The sequence below is a fragment of the Urocitellus parryii genome, chromosome 9, assembly GCF_045843805.1.
Source record: "Urocitellus parryii isolate mUroPar1 chromosome 9, mUroPar1.hap1, whole genome shotgun sequence".
Taxonomy (NCBI): domain Eukaryota; kingdom Metazoa; phylum Chordata; class Mammalia; order Rodentia; family Sciuridae; genus Urocitellus; species Urocitellus parryii.
The window spans coordinates 116,771,226-116,784,410 of NC_135539.1; the positions used below are offsets into that span (position 1 = coordinate 116,771,226).

A 13,185-nucleotide genomic window follows, 5' to 3' on the forward strand; every position below is an offset into this window, starting at 1 on the left:
TGCAACAGTCTGAGTCTGTGCGGAAGGAGCCCTGGACTGAGGCTGGAAAACTGAGCCCTGGCAGGCAGCTGCAGTTTCTGGGGACTTGGCTGCCACACCACCTGTCTGGTGTGCAGGGCTGGGGGTGGGCACTGGGAACCCTGTTCAGCCCCATGCACAGAATAGACAGGGAAGACAGAGCTCCATCTGCTCAGAGCTGGCAAGAGGCGGGGTAGGCTGGGGGCAAAACCAGTGAGTGTGTGTGTGTGTGTGTGTGTGTGTGTGTGTGTGTGTGGCGTATTTCCATCCATGCTCAACATTTGCTGGAAAAACTGCATCCCCAAAGTCCCTGTGGTTAAAAGCAGCACTAGTCACCAACACAGTCAGAGGAGACAATCCTACACAATCAATATAATGAGCCCAAGTTAAAAATAACTACTTCCTGAAGACTGAGGCCTGGGTAGGGGAGGCCTGGATAAATTCAAACGGTTTTCTTGGTTGTGGAGGACATACACACGAGGGAAAGGCCTGAAAGCACGTCTCTCACAACAATGATAGAAACGCTCTGTCCAGTTCAATACAGTAGCCACTAGCCACATGTGCCTACTGGTCACTTGAACTGGATCGTGGAGCTGAGGAACTTGGTTTCTAATTTTATTTCATATTCCTGCATTCAATAGTCACACCTAGCTAGCCGCCACCCTAGGGACATCACAGATCTAGAACACGGTTGTCATCCCCTGGCTACACATTAAAATTATCTAGGGTGCATCCAAACCTCCGACTTCATTGGCCTGGGTGGGGACCCAGAAAAGGCATGGAAAACAATTCTTGGGGTGATTCTGACATGCAGACAGGACTGAGACCTGAGTGGTCTGGGGTAAAGCTGCCCGAGACACTGTGCTCGACTGGCACAACCAGGGCGCTGGGGGTCACCTCCCTGAAGATATGTGCAAGTTCAACAATGACTTCTTTCGGCCACGAGCTCCAGGACAGGGTTTCTCATGAAATGTGGCCTAAGGGAGAAGCTTGGAGTAAGCAGGAAAAATGTCACCCCCGCAAACCCAACCACCAGGTCTTTAAGGGCCCAGCCACCGAGATGGGAGCGTTGGTCCTGGGCCTGGGCCAAGGAGCATCCGCTGGGGGGGGGCGGTCTCAGGCTCCCACAGAGGAGCTTTGCCCCACAGGAAACTTCCATAAGAGCCACAGCCCTGACCTCAGGGATCTAGGGGCCGCTTAAGAGTGACCAGCAGGTGTTTTCCAGTGAGCCCTTGGCAGGCATGTCCCCAGCATTATATAACCCAGACGTAGGAAGGACCCGAGCCCTGTCACCTGTGGGTGCATCTGAGAGTCCAGAGGGACTGTGTCCAGTCTTCCCTCCCTTCTTGCTCCCGTGGCCCAGCCTGTTCCCTCATGTACCCACAGAGCTTCATTTCCACTCCACCGTCCCCTGCCCCTGACTGCAGCCACTCGGGGTCTCACTCCCACCTCTCTGTCTTTTTCTCTCTTTAACTCTCCTGTGTCTGTCCTTTCTGACACCTCTCTTCACCTCCCTCCCATGTGTCCCTCCTCTCTCTCCTCTCCTCCCCCTCCCTTCGTCTCTTTTCTCCACAGACTTTCCTGGCCTCCAGCGGGGGACTGTATTGCCTGGGTGGAGGCTGCGGGAACGTTGTAATTCCAGGCTGCATGAGCCCGCCCCGCACGCGGCTCGCCCCGCAGCTCGCATGCTTAGGCTGGCTGCATGGTCGCATGGGGTGCATCCAGCACTCAGGGCCCCCTTACTAAGAGCAGACCCTCTGAGGGTCGGGGCTAGGGGGGAGGCGGGGGCTCTGTGGGAGAATGTGCATGAGGCAGTGGCTTCCTTGGAGCCCTGGGAAACCGAGTGAGGGTTCTCTCTGGCACCCTCTGGGCAGATTAGAGTCCAGTCCAGAGAGGACTATGCTGGCAAAGGACCTCAGTGATGATTCATTAGGCACAAGGCCTTTGGAGCCACAGGAAGCAGGGCAGGGAGGGGTCTCCCTTCCAGAGTTATCCTTGTGTCTAAGGCTGGCACAAGGGCAGGGGCTAAGAGTAGGGTGGAGACAATAGGGAGTGACCCTGCTGAACTTATGGCCAAGCTTTTGGGAATCTTTGCACTTTAGGACATTAGGGCCAGGGGCCCAGAAGGGCCACCAGGGCACTAAGCTCAGTGGCAGCTTGAGGCAAAGGAGAAATCAACAGAAAGCCCTAGAAGGGCTGACAGTGGGCCTGGCTGCAGCCTTGCCCCAGGGCAGAATCCCTGCTGCTGCTCTTGAGCACTGGCTCACCGCACAGCTTGGCGTCCATGCCCACCCCTTCCCCCAGTCCAACAGCCCAGAGCCATGAGCCCCGGGATGTCCAAAGATAATGGACAGCAGGGGCCATGCGGAGGGTGTGGAACCACTCCCCTACCACGGACATCTCCCCAACACACACACACACTGCACCTCCACCTCACCCCGCCCCTACCACCTGAAGGGGCAGCCCCCAGACTGACCTCTGGGGCTGCTGCCCCGCAGGACCCAGATGAGAGCGCCCGCATCTCCAGCGCCTTCTTCCGTCTGTTCCGGGTCATGAGGCTGATCAAGCTACTGAGTCGGGCAGAGGGAGTGCGCACCCTGCTGTGGACATTCATCAAGTCCTTCCAGGTGCAAAAGCCCAGCCCAATTGGCCAGGAAACTGCACTTACCTAAGGAGGCCACTTGGGGCATCAACCTGAGTCCAGGGTGGAGCTCTGGGGATCCTGGGGTCAGGCAGGGCCCAGCAAGCTGCTGATGGGCAGGGTGGCGAGCAGGTGGGTGCAGCCCACGGATGACGCTGATGCTCCCTCCCTGCCCTGCAGGCCCTGCCTTACGTGGCTCTGCTCATCGTCATGCTCTTCTTCATCTACGCTGTCATTGGCATGCAGGTGAGAGGCAGGTGGGCCCAGGCCACAGAATGGGTCTTGACCAAGTTAGAGGGGGCATCCATGGACCTCGGAAGGCCTAATCAGCATGCGGGCTGGGCCCTACACCTCCTTGCCTCCTCCACCCCAGTGGTCCAACTGGTCACCTGAGAGGCTGAGAAAAGAGGCTGTGCTTCTTAGCCCAGATGCCACAGTGTAGGAGCCTGGAGGTGAACCAGGAGAGCCCTCGGCAGGCAGATGGGCAGCAGCGGCCAGATCTCAACCCTAAGGCCTTGGCTGGGGCCCTTCCCCAGGAGCCCTCTGCCGTGCCACAACACCCTAGGTCTGCCTGCAGTTGGGAAAAATGGTTCACTCTCCTACTTTTCTTTGTCCTGATGGGAAGAATGTTACTCAACTGAGAAAATAGTCCCATTTATTTGGCTTCAGACCTGATGTGGACCAAAGTGAGCAGGGCTCAGGAGAGGTAGGAGTGAAGGCAAGGAGCAGGTCAGGCAGGAGAAGACGTGGGAGGTGAGCGGAGGGGACACTTGTATCTAGGTTCCTAAGCTACAGCCCTTTGTGACTTGCAGATGTTTGGGAAGATTGCCATGGTGGATGGGACCCAAATCAACCGGAACAACAACTTCCAGACCTTCCCACAAGCTGTGCTGCTGCTTTTCAGGCAGGAGTCCCCCACAACCCCCCACCTCACTGACCCTCTGGCCTTGGCTCTGTGCTGACTGCCCTGGGGACAGCATTAGCTCCACACAGCCAAGCACTCAGAAAGGTCCCCTGCCTGGCTTAATGCCCTACTGTCACTGTCTTGAAGGTTTTAATCATTTGTGAACAAGTGGCTTCCCACGATCGTGTCTCACGCAGCCTCCAATGAATGGAGGGCTGCGTGTTCCTCTTTCTCACTCCACTGGATGAGAGGACGGAGGCCAATGCCTCTCCCAAGAGAGTAGTGAGGCTTCGGCGGCCTCTGAGCCTGCCTCGCCTTAGCCTGCCTCGCCTTAGTCAGTGTGCTCACTCTGACTGTTCCCCGTCTAGAGACTTGAACCATGGACCGATTTTACCTCTCCATCCAAGAAACCTCTTTTCTATAATTGAGCTCCGGGTGGTAGCACCCCACGATGGTAGAGCTGAGGGGCTCCCGCACAGAGAAAAACCACAGATGGGCTTTGCAGGGACGGTGTCCTAGGATCTAACCTCCTCATCTCTGTGGCAGCAGCCCCCATCTGCTCATCACGTCTGTCCTGGCTGGGCTCCCGGCCCCCTGGGGGACCACACAAGAGTGCACAGGCTGACAGGAGCCTCTCTCCTCCAGGTGTGCCACAGGTGAGGCCTGGCAGGAGATCCTGCTGGCCTGCAGCTACGGAAAGTTGTGTGACCCAGAGTCAGACTATGCCCCGGGCGAGGAGTACACTTGCGGCACCAACTTCGCCTACTACTACTTCATCAGCTTCTACATGCTCTGCGCCTTCCTGGTGAGACCTGGGGCCGGGCAGAAGGGATGGACTGAGCTGAGGGGGGTGGGCCCGCCTTCTTCCTCTCCATCTCTCCAGGGGTCCATCTCCGGGACCCTGAGGCTCTGGTTAGAGTGCCCTTTGTTCTGGTCATCTTGGGGGTGGTTTTGTTTTGAGAGCACTTTTTTCTGCTCTAGAGGGTTTACAAGAAGTTTCTACTACACACATAAACATGCACGCATACAGACACACATTTAGTAAGCACAAGGAATTTAATGAGGTCATACCCTCCATAGGTGGGGACTTCCTCTAAAGATATTTATGCCTAATTATTCCTTGGAAGAGAAAGTTGTCCAATTATGAGGAGGCTGAGAATCTGGAAACAGGATCCCACAGGAAGTCCCAGTTGGCATTAGAAAAAGTATGAAGTCACTTTGAGACCGCAGGGTTGCTCTCTGTGAAGCCATCATGGGGACCTTGTTCCTCTATTCCTTTTTCTTTCCTACATTCCCTCAAAACTATTATTTGAGCATCTGATAGGTGTCAGGCCCCGGGTCGAGTACAGGAGATAGAAACTTGAATGAGACCCAGTCTTGGCCTTGATGGAACTCACAGGGACAAAGGAGTTCAAGTACCTTGTGATTCAAAGGGACTCCCCCCAACTCTGGACAGAAAAGGCAGAGGCAGCAAGAAGGCCACAGGTTAGGGTGCAGAAGAGGGCAGAGCGCCTCGCAGGTGCAGATGGCAGGCTGAGACGGGATAGCTCCCAAAGAGGCACTCGGGTTGGGTTTTAAAAAAACAGGCACTGGAACCCTAACACAGCACCTGCCTGCTCGAGAGAAGAGATAGACACCGCCTGGTGTATGAAATGTGGGACGAGGGCCATGGGGAGGGAGAGCCCGCATCCCCCCACCCAGGGATGCCTCCCACTTCCGCCTGCGCCCGCATCTCCTGCCTTTCCGGTTGGGAGCCCTTGGTCCTCCTCTTGCAGATCATCAACCTCTTTGTGGCTGTCATCATGGACAACTTTGACTACCTCACACGAGACTGGTCCATCCTGGGCCCTCATCACCTGGATGAGTTCAAGGCCATTTGGGCGGAGTATGACCCGGAAGCTAAGTGAGTCCAGTCCATAGGCTCTGTGCTGGGCACTCCCTAAACTGTCCATCCTCCATCCTAGACCCTGGTGTCCCCTAAGGACTCACTCTCTGTTCATTTATCCAAGGTCCCAGCCCAGAGGATCAGAGTGTCTCAGGGTTGGAAGGGGTCCCACAAGCCTCCCAGGTGAAAGGACCCTTGACTTTCTTGGGAAAAGGTCATCCAGCTTCTGCTTGGACATTCTTAGGGGTGGGGAACTCAACATCTCAGCAGACACCCTAGTCCTGGCTACTCAAAGTGGTGTGTTCCGCTGACCATCCACACCTGAGTTTGGTTAAAATGCAAACCCTGCCCAGATCCTCATTTCTGTTGACCTGATCCTCAGGGGATTTATATGCACATTAAAGCTTGGGGAAGTGCCACTTTCTTACATTTCCTTTTAAGAAAGGTCATAAATTCGCATTTATTGGATGTTTCCCAGGTTTCAGGCACTGTACTAAACACTCTATGTATTATCTTATTTAATTCCTCCAACCTATAACATGGGTTTTCTGATCAGCTTAATCTCACAAATGAAGAAACTGAAGCTCAAAGAGATTAAGTTGCCCTGGCTCATGCAGTTGTTAAGAAATGGCCCCACAATTCCAGGGAAGTCTGCCTGGTGTCCTTAGCAACTATGCTTTAAACTGCTTACATCAGGGGAACCAAAACCTAACTGTCTCTGCCAGCTATCCACAAGTCCTAACTCAGCCCTCTGGAGACAGGCAGAAAATGGTCAACTTCCATCCCAGGCAGGACCAGAGAAAGAAGGAAGTCAATAGCATCCTCAAAAATGATTTTTTTTTCAAGGCAACACACATCTGCTGCCCTTACCTTGGTCATTCCCGGCTGCTGTGCTTTATGCCTTTTCTGAGATTCATGGTCACAATGAAAATATGGTTTCCAGCTCTGGGGACCAGTCTGCACCTCCTTTGCCATATACTCTACTTCTGATAATATAGCCCAAGAGCTCCTCACATCTTGACCAAAGCCTAACAAGGTCTTAGTATACATCCAGCCTCCGGGCCTGGGGATCCCCTCTCCAAGAGAATCCCCTCAAAAAGAGAGCCTCTGTCTTCCCAAAATGAAGCCTCCATTCCCGATACTGGGCAACAGTGAATCCCAACAGGGTCTCTTCCTTTAAAAGGGTCCTAGGCTCCCGCTTCCTAAAGTTGGAAATTAAGGAAGTGTCCCATGCTCCCTGCCCTTTGCTCTCTGAGCAGGGGAGGTCCTGGTGGGGCTACTTGGTTTACAGATCCCTGTCCTCCTGCAGGGGGAGAATCAAACACCTGGATGTGGTGACCCTGCTGAGAAGGATCCAGCCCCCGCTGGGCTTTGGGAAGTTCTGCCCACACCGGGTAGCATGTAAGGTAACCAGAGCTGCCAGAGAGGGGCGGTTCCAGGAGAAAGGGAGCAGGTGACACAGGGCAGGGAAACTGAGGCCCGAGGGAGTCATTTTAGATGAGCATTTTCCTGTGTTAGATTTCCGTCATTGTAACAAATACCTAAAACTAGATACAGTGGTGCTGTCATCCCAGCGGCTCGGGAGGCTGAGGCAGGAGGATCGCCAGTTCAAAGCCAGCCTTAGAAACTTAGCGAGGCCCTAAGCCATTCAGTAAGACTCTGTCTCTAAATAAAATTTTAAAAAGGGGGAGTGGGGATATGGCTTAGCGGTTAAGTGCCCCTGAGTTCAATCCCTGGTACAAAAAAAAAAAAAAAAAAAAAACAGAGGTAATCACATTATGAATAGAAAAGATTTATTTTGGCTCACAGTTTGGGGGACTCCAAAATGACAGGGCAGACCCTTTGCTTTTAGGTCTTGGGTATGTGGGGAGTACCACACAGCATGGTGGGAGCTTGAGGCAGAGGAAAACTGCTCATTCCATGAGCAGGACCCAAAAAAAGAAGAGACTAGGATCTGCCCGCACCCCATCTCGTGTCCCATCCCCTCTGGGCCCACAGATGGGGTGAGCATGACCTCTGGTCCCAATTCAACAACAAACCACTGCCTCTGCTTGTACAGCGGCTGGTGGGCATGAACATGCCCCTGAACAGCGATGGCACGGTCACTTTCAACGCCACACTCTTTGCCCTGGTGCGCACGGCCCTCAAGATCAAGACGGAAGGTGAGAGCCCTCAGCGGGCACCGATGCTGCCAGATTCTCAGTGCTCAAGACTGGAATCAAGAACCACGGGGAGAAGCAGAGGGAGCCCAGATGGTGGCCACCAAGTCCTCCTGCCCCTCAGGGCTCAGAGAGAGCCTGGAGTTCTCTGCAGGGCAAGTTCACCCAGGATCTGCCCCCAGACTCCTTGGCTGTGTCTCTGGGCTAGAGAAGTGCCAGGGGCTGGGGCACCTGAGGTCAGCTCTGGACAGGGGCAGAGGAGGGACTCAGCTAGTTGGGAGAGTGACAGGAGTCCACACTCAACTCCACTAGACCTGGAGGTCCTCACTCACCTAGCAGAGGGACATGGTGGCAGGGAAGGAATCGAGTGTGTGTGGGGGGGTGGCGGGGAGTTGTTCCTGAGCCCTTGCTCAGGGTTCTGGCTGCATCAGGGCCACCCCTGCATTAGGACCATTGAAGATGTCTGAGGCAGCCACAGGGTAGGTTCCTTGGGAGAACAAGAAGAAGAGAAGTCAGAGGGGAGCCATTTGGAGTTACAGGAGGGGCTGGGAATTGAAGGTCCGGGGAGGAGAGCAGGGGTGACAGCCTTGAACACTAAGCACTCTGGGCACTGGGAGCCAAGGCCTCTGAGGAGCAAACATGTGACCCAAGGGTTGGATGCCCCATTGCCAGCCTCTAGCACAGCAGCTGCCACAAAAGAAAGCTGAGCCAGGGTTGGCTGAGTGGATGAGTGGCACTCAGAGGGGCTCCGTGAGTCTAAGGTGGCTTTATCACAGGCAGTCAGCCTGGCCTGGATGGCTTTGGGGCCACTCCTGCCTTTGCCTTGCCCCAGGTAACTTTGAACAGGCCAACGAGGAGCTGAGGGCCATCATCAAGAAGATCTGGAAGAGAACCAGCATGAAGCTCCTGGACCAGGTCATCCCTCCCATAGGAGGTGGGTGCTACTGTAGGAGACCAGAGTCCGGAGGTAGAAAGGGGTCATGAGCTTCTCTGAGAAGTCCCATGAGAATCTGAGAATGGCCCAGACCTCAATAAATACCCTTGATAGACCCCCATGGGCATCTAGCAAGGCAGCCACCAGTATCAAGGTGCAGAGTGCCCGTCGACCAAGGCAGCAAGGAGGACCTGGGTGCTGGACCTGGCTCCCACTCTGTGCCAGATTCCCACCAACCTTCAGGACATCCTTTGTTGGCCCCTCTGCAGATGATGAGGTGACAGTGGGGAAGTTCTATGCCACATTCCTCATCCAGGAACACTTCCGGAAGTTCATAAAACGCCAGGAAGAATATTATGGATATCGGCCTAAGAAGGACACCGTACAGATCCAGGTAAGTTCAACCCAGGCAAGTTCCAAGGGACTCCTGCCAAGGTTCCAGTTCCCTCTGGAATTTAGTCTGGGGATGGAGGAGTGAGGAAATGAGATGATAATTCTGGATGGTCCTCCATGAGTCACATATCAATTTCAGGAGAACCAGGAGCTCTTCACCTCTGGATGGTGGAACAGAAGAAAATGGGATTTGTTCAGAGGAGAGATGAGTTAGACAAAAGCAATAGTCTCCAAAGAAAGAAGATTCCCCCAGGGGTACTTAAAATGCTACATAGTGTATGAAAAAGAAAGCTTTAGAACTTTGTTTTATCTTATGTGGGTTTTGTTTCTATTTTTTGTGTTCATTGTAATGCACATAATTTATAAAATCAAAAATGTGCATGCATTTGTGCTATATGCACAGAACATTATTTAAATTGCTATTTCTATTCTAAAATAATCTCATACTTTAAAAAGTTTACTAGTAAAATACAAAACCTTTTTTTTCTGAACTGTTGAGTAACATTAACATAATGTTCCCTCAACCCTTGATGTTCCATGATGTACACATGAAAAAGTGTATTCCTGCACACATGAGTCTTCTCCTACATAACCACAATGCAACCATCGAAATCAGGAAAATAGGGGCTGGGGTTGTAGCTCAGTGGTAGAGCACTTGCCTAGCACATGTGAGGCACTGGGTTCAATCCTCAGCACCACATAAAAGTAAATAAATAAAATGAAGATATTGTGTCCATTTACAACTAAAAAAATATATATAAAAAAAGAAATCAGGAAAATAATGTTGATATGTTACTGCCATCTACTCCTCAGACTTCATTTGAGTTTCACCAGTTGTCCCAATAATGTCCTTTTTAACAAAAGGAGCCAATCACACATTGTATTTAGTTTCCATCTCTCCTTAGTCTCTTCCATCTGGAACATTCCTTGTCTTTCCTTGACATGACCTTGACACTTCTGAGGATTATAGGCCATGATGTCCCTCAGGTTGGGTTTGTCTGATGTGTCTTTATGTCAGGTATAAGATATGCATCTTGTCGGTTACAGAAATGTTACTGTGTCCTCATTGCAAACTATCAGGTGACACCAATTTTTATTTGTCCTTTTGTGGGTGATATGAACTTTGATCACCTTATGATAGATACATAGATAGATAGATAAATGTGTAGACATGTAGACATATAGATATGACGATACATTAAATTTTCCTATCTGTATGTCTGTGTCTCCTATACCGTCCTGAGCTATATTCTGTCTATCCCATCAAATTGACACCTTTCTGAAGGTGAGGATTCTCTTCTCCTTCTGGTCTCAGTACTCTGTTAATTTCTTTATGGCATACACACATGTACACACACACATGCACATACAGTAAAAAGATTGCTCAACCCAGAGGCCTGGGGCAGACACAAAATCTCCACCAATGGAATTTAGACCAGACTCTTTGGTAACTATTAGAGTGTGGACTATCACTGCCACCGGAGAAGGGTCTGGGAGCTTCACAGAGCCCTGTGATCTTGAATGAGACAGGAGGGAGAACAGGCTTCAGGAGACCCCCAGGTGCAGGGAAAAGAAATGAGTGGGGGAAGCAGTTCTAGTCTGTGCTCCTGGTCTAGAAGGTTCACCAGGTCACTTCTCCATCCTCAGGCTGGATTGAGGACCATAGAGGAAGAAGCAGCCCCTGAGATCCACCGCACTATCTCAGGGGACCTGACAGCTGAGGAGGAGCTGGAGAGAGCTATGGTGGAGGCTGCAATGGAGGAAGGAATATTCCGGGTGAGTGAGGATCATGACCACCCCTCATGGTCTAGACACAGTGAGCAGTAACAGAGAGAATGGCCAGGAGTCCAGCCACACAGGAGGTGGACATGAGAGCTGATGGAACAAGGTGTTAAGCATAACACACCCTTTCCCACCTTCCCTGCAAGCCCTCATCAACATTTCATGTTATGCCAGTCCTTGATCCTGAGCTCTGTCCAGTTTTCTTCTAACACTTCCACGGTGGAAGATTCTTTATGACCACCTTGTTAAACCCTCTCAGGTTACTGATGAGGAAATGATGGTGTGAGATGTGCAATACTTAACTTCAAGGGGGCTAGAACCCAGCTCTGCAGACTCCCAATTCAGGGTTCTCTCCACCACACCACATTTCCCTATCCATGTGTCGGTGTGTCCTGTACATGTCCTGAGCCATGTCCTGTCTGTCCCATCACATTGAGACCTTTCTGAGGGTGGGATTCTCTTTGCCTGGTCTCACTGCTCAGGCCATTTCCCGCTGGCCTCATGGGATTTGTCTCCAATCCATAACTTGTTTCCAGCACCATCATCCTGGGTGACAGCCCCCAGTCCCCTTCCAACCCTCATCCCTCAGTCACGGATCTCGGTCCCTTCACTCTTCTCCTTGCCTCTAGAGGACTGGAGGCCTGTTTGGCCAAGTGGACAACTTCCTGGAAAGGACCAACTCCCTGCCCCCCGTCATGGCCAATCAAAGACCCCTCCAATTTTCTGAGATAGAGATGGAGGAGCTGGAGTCCCCTGTCTTCTTGGAGGACTTCCCTCATGATCCAAGAACCAACCCACTTGCTCGTGCCAATACCAACAATGCCAATGCTAATGTTGCCCATGGCAACAGTGACCGTAGCAACAGCTCTGTGTTTTCCAGGTAATGGAAGCAATTGGATACCAGGATAGGACTGAGGAGTCAGGGTTAGCAGGTTGCAGGCTAGATGGGAAGAGGGAGCCCTGAGATTTATGAGGTGTCCTTTGCTTGCCTTTATGCCCTTGGGGATCCTCTGCACCTTAATGCAAGGGGCAGATTTGGGGTGCAGAGATGCCTGTGGCCAGCAGGGGGCAGTTTCATGTCAGCATTGGCCCAAATGCTGAGGGGACCTTTGGTTTCACCCTCTGCAGCAGGTCTTAGAACTGAGATATATTATAGGGCATATTACGGGTTAGAAAGAGCGGGCCTACCTCAGCAGCACAGACTACAAAAGGCTGTGGGTGATAAGGTTCAATTGTTGGAGTTGGGCTCCACCTCACCAACCCCAGGCTAAAGACTAAATATAATCGGTGACTACCTGAGTGTCTTGGAAAAAAGGGCAGGATGAGGGAAAAAGCTGATCAGCCAACATGACCCAGGAGCTGGGCTCAAAGCGGAGCTCCCGATCTAGGCCGAAAGCCAGCTAAGCTTTGGTAGAAGTCATCTGAACAGCTACTTTCCACAGCCAGAGCTGCCTACACCCCATCCCAGCTGGAGAAGCCCCTTGAACTCATCCCAGAAGCCTTGAAGGGCACGCCTGACTTTAGACTTTGGTGCAAAGTGGTGTGAAAATAGAGATGCGTCTGACCTGGGCCAGGCTGCTAGGGGATGTGTCATGTGATATGACTCATGTCCTGAGAGTACAGAGAGGATATTGATCACCATGGACTGGAAAGGTCTAGAATAGTTCTCAGTTGCAGCTGCACGCTTGAATTATATAAGGAGCTTTCCCAAACCCCCATCATCTGGGAGTGAGACAGTCACTACTATTCCTTGAAGCTCCCAGAGGGTCCTCTGTGCAGCCAAGTCAAGAACCAGGGTCCTAAAGGTTGTGAGGCTGCATGGAATGTGGAGAGGGTAGAGGGGACCACTGAACAGGAGTGGAGGCGGGGAGGCATTGGGCTCACACCCCCAAAGTCAGGGATAGCTGTGCAGAGAGGTGAGAGCATCACTGGAGTCAAGGCCCCTGTGCTATGATGGGTCCAGACCCTGAGTGAAAGGATTTGGGGCCACACAGGAGCAGAGATGTCCAGAGACCCGGAAGCTTGCTCTGGTTCACTTGGCCTTGTTTCCATTTCAGTGTCCACTATGAAAGGGAATTTCCAGAAGAGTCAGAGACACCTGCTGCCAGAGGAGGAACCTTCAGCCAAGCCCGCAAGGCCCTGGGTCAGTCTTCTGCCGACCTGAGAAGCTGAGCCTTCTCCGGAGGAGGCCTGGGGAGCCTCCCTCCTTCCTTGGAGTCTGGCAACCCAGCTGGGAGGGCTGTCTTGGGGCCTGTGGCAGTGGGAACCAGCTGGGTCCTGGGGTGGAAGAGCACTAGGCCAGCTCCTCATCCAGGCAGAGAAGCTTCTAGGTAGAGGGGGGTAGGGGAGCCTGCATTCTTCCAGGTCTGCCTGAAATTCACCCAGAGTGGGAGTCTGCCCTCTCCCAGGTCCCATGGAAGGGCAGCTCCCGGACTCACTGTTACCTTGGGTCTTGGGCCCTTTAGCAGG

General features: G+C 52.5%; 1 protein-coding gene across 1 annotated transcript in view; it reads left to right on the top strand.

The window, feature by feature from the left end:
* Window positions 1-13,185, top strand: part of Cacna1s (calcium voltage-gated channel subunit alpha1 S) — a 62,484-nt gene that overhangs the window by 47,801 nt on the left and 1,498 nt on the right. Inside the window, exons 29-41 of the mRNA XM_026397116.2 lie at window positions 1,594-1,650; window positions 2,517-2,645; window positions 2,840-2,905; window positions 3,472-3,563; window positions 4,209-4,368; window positions 5,339-5,466; window positions 6,758-6,854; window positions 7,508-7,610; window positions 8,440-8,541; window positions 8,811-8,935; window positions 10,582-10,710; window positions 11,346-11,596; window positions 12,774-12,859. Coding sequence (XP_026252901.2) covers window positions 1,594-1,650; window positions 2,517-2,645; window positions 2,840-2,905; window positions 3,472-3,563; window positions 4,209-4,368; window positions 5,339-5,466; window positions 6,758-6,854; window positions 7,508-7,610; window positions 8,440-8,541; window positions 8,811-8,935; window positions 10,582-10,710; window positions 11,346-11,596; window positions 12,774-12,859 — 1,525 coding nt within the window. The remainder of the gene's footprint in view (window positions 1-1,593; window positions 1,651-2,516; window positions 2,646-2,839; window positions 2,906-3,471; window positions 3,564-4,208; window positions 4,369-5,338; window positions 5,467-6,757; window positions 6,855-7,507; window positions 7,611-8,439; window positions 8,542-8,810; window positions 8,936-10,581; window positions 10,711-11,345; window positions 11,597-12,773; window positions 12,860-13,185) is intronic.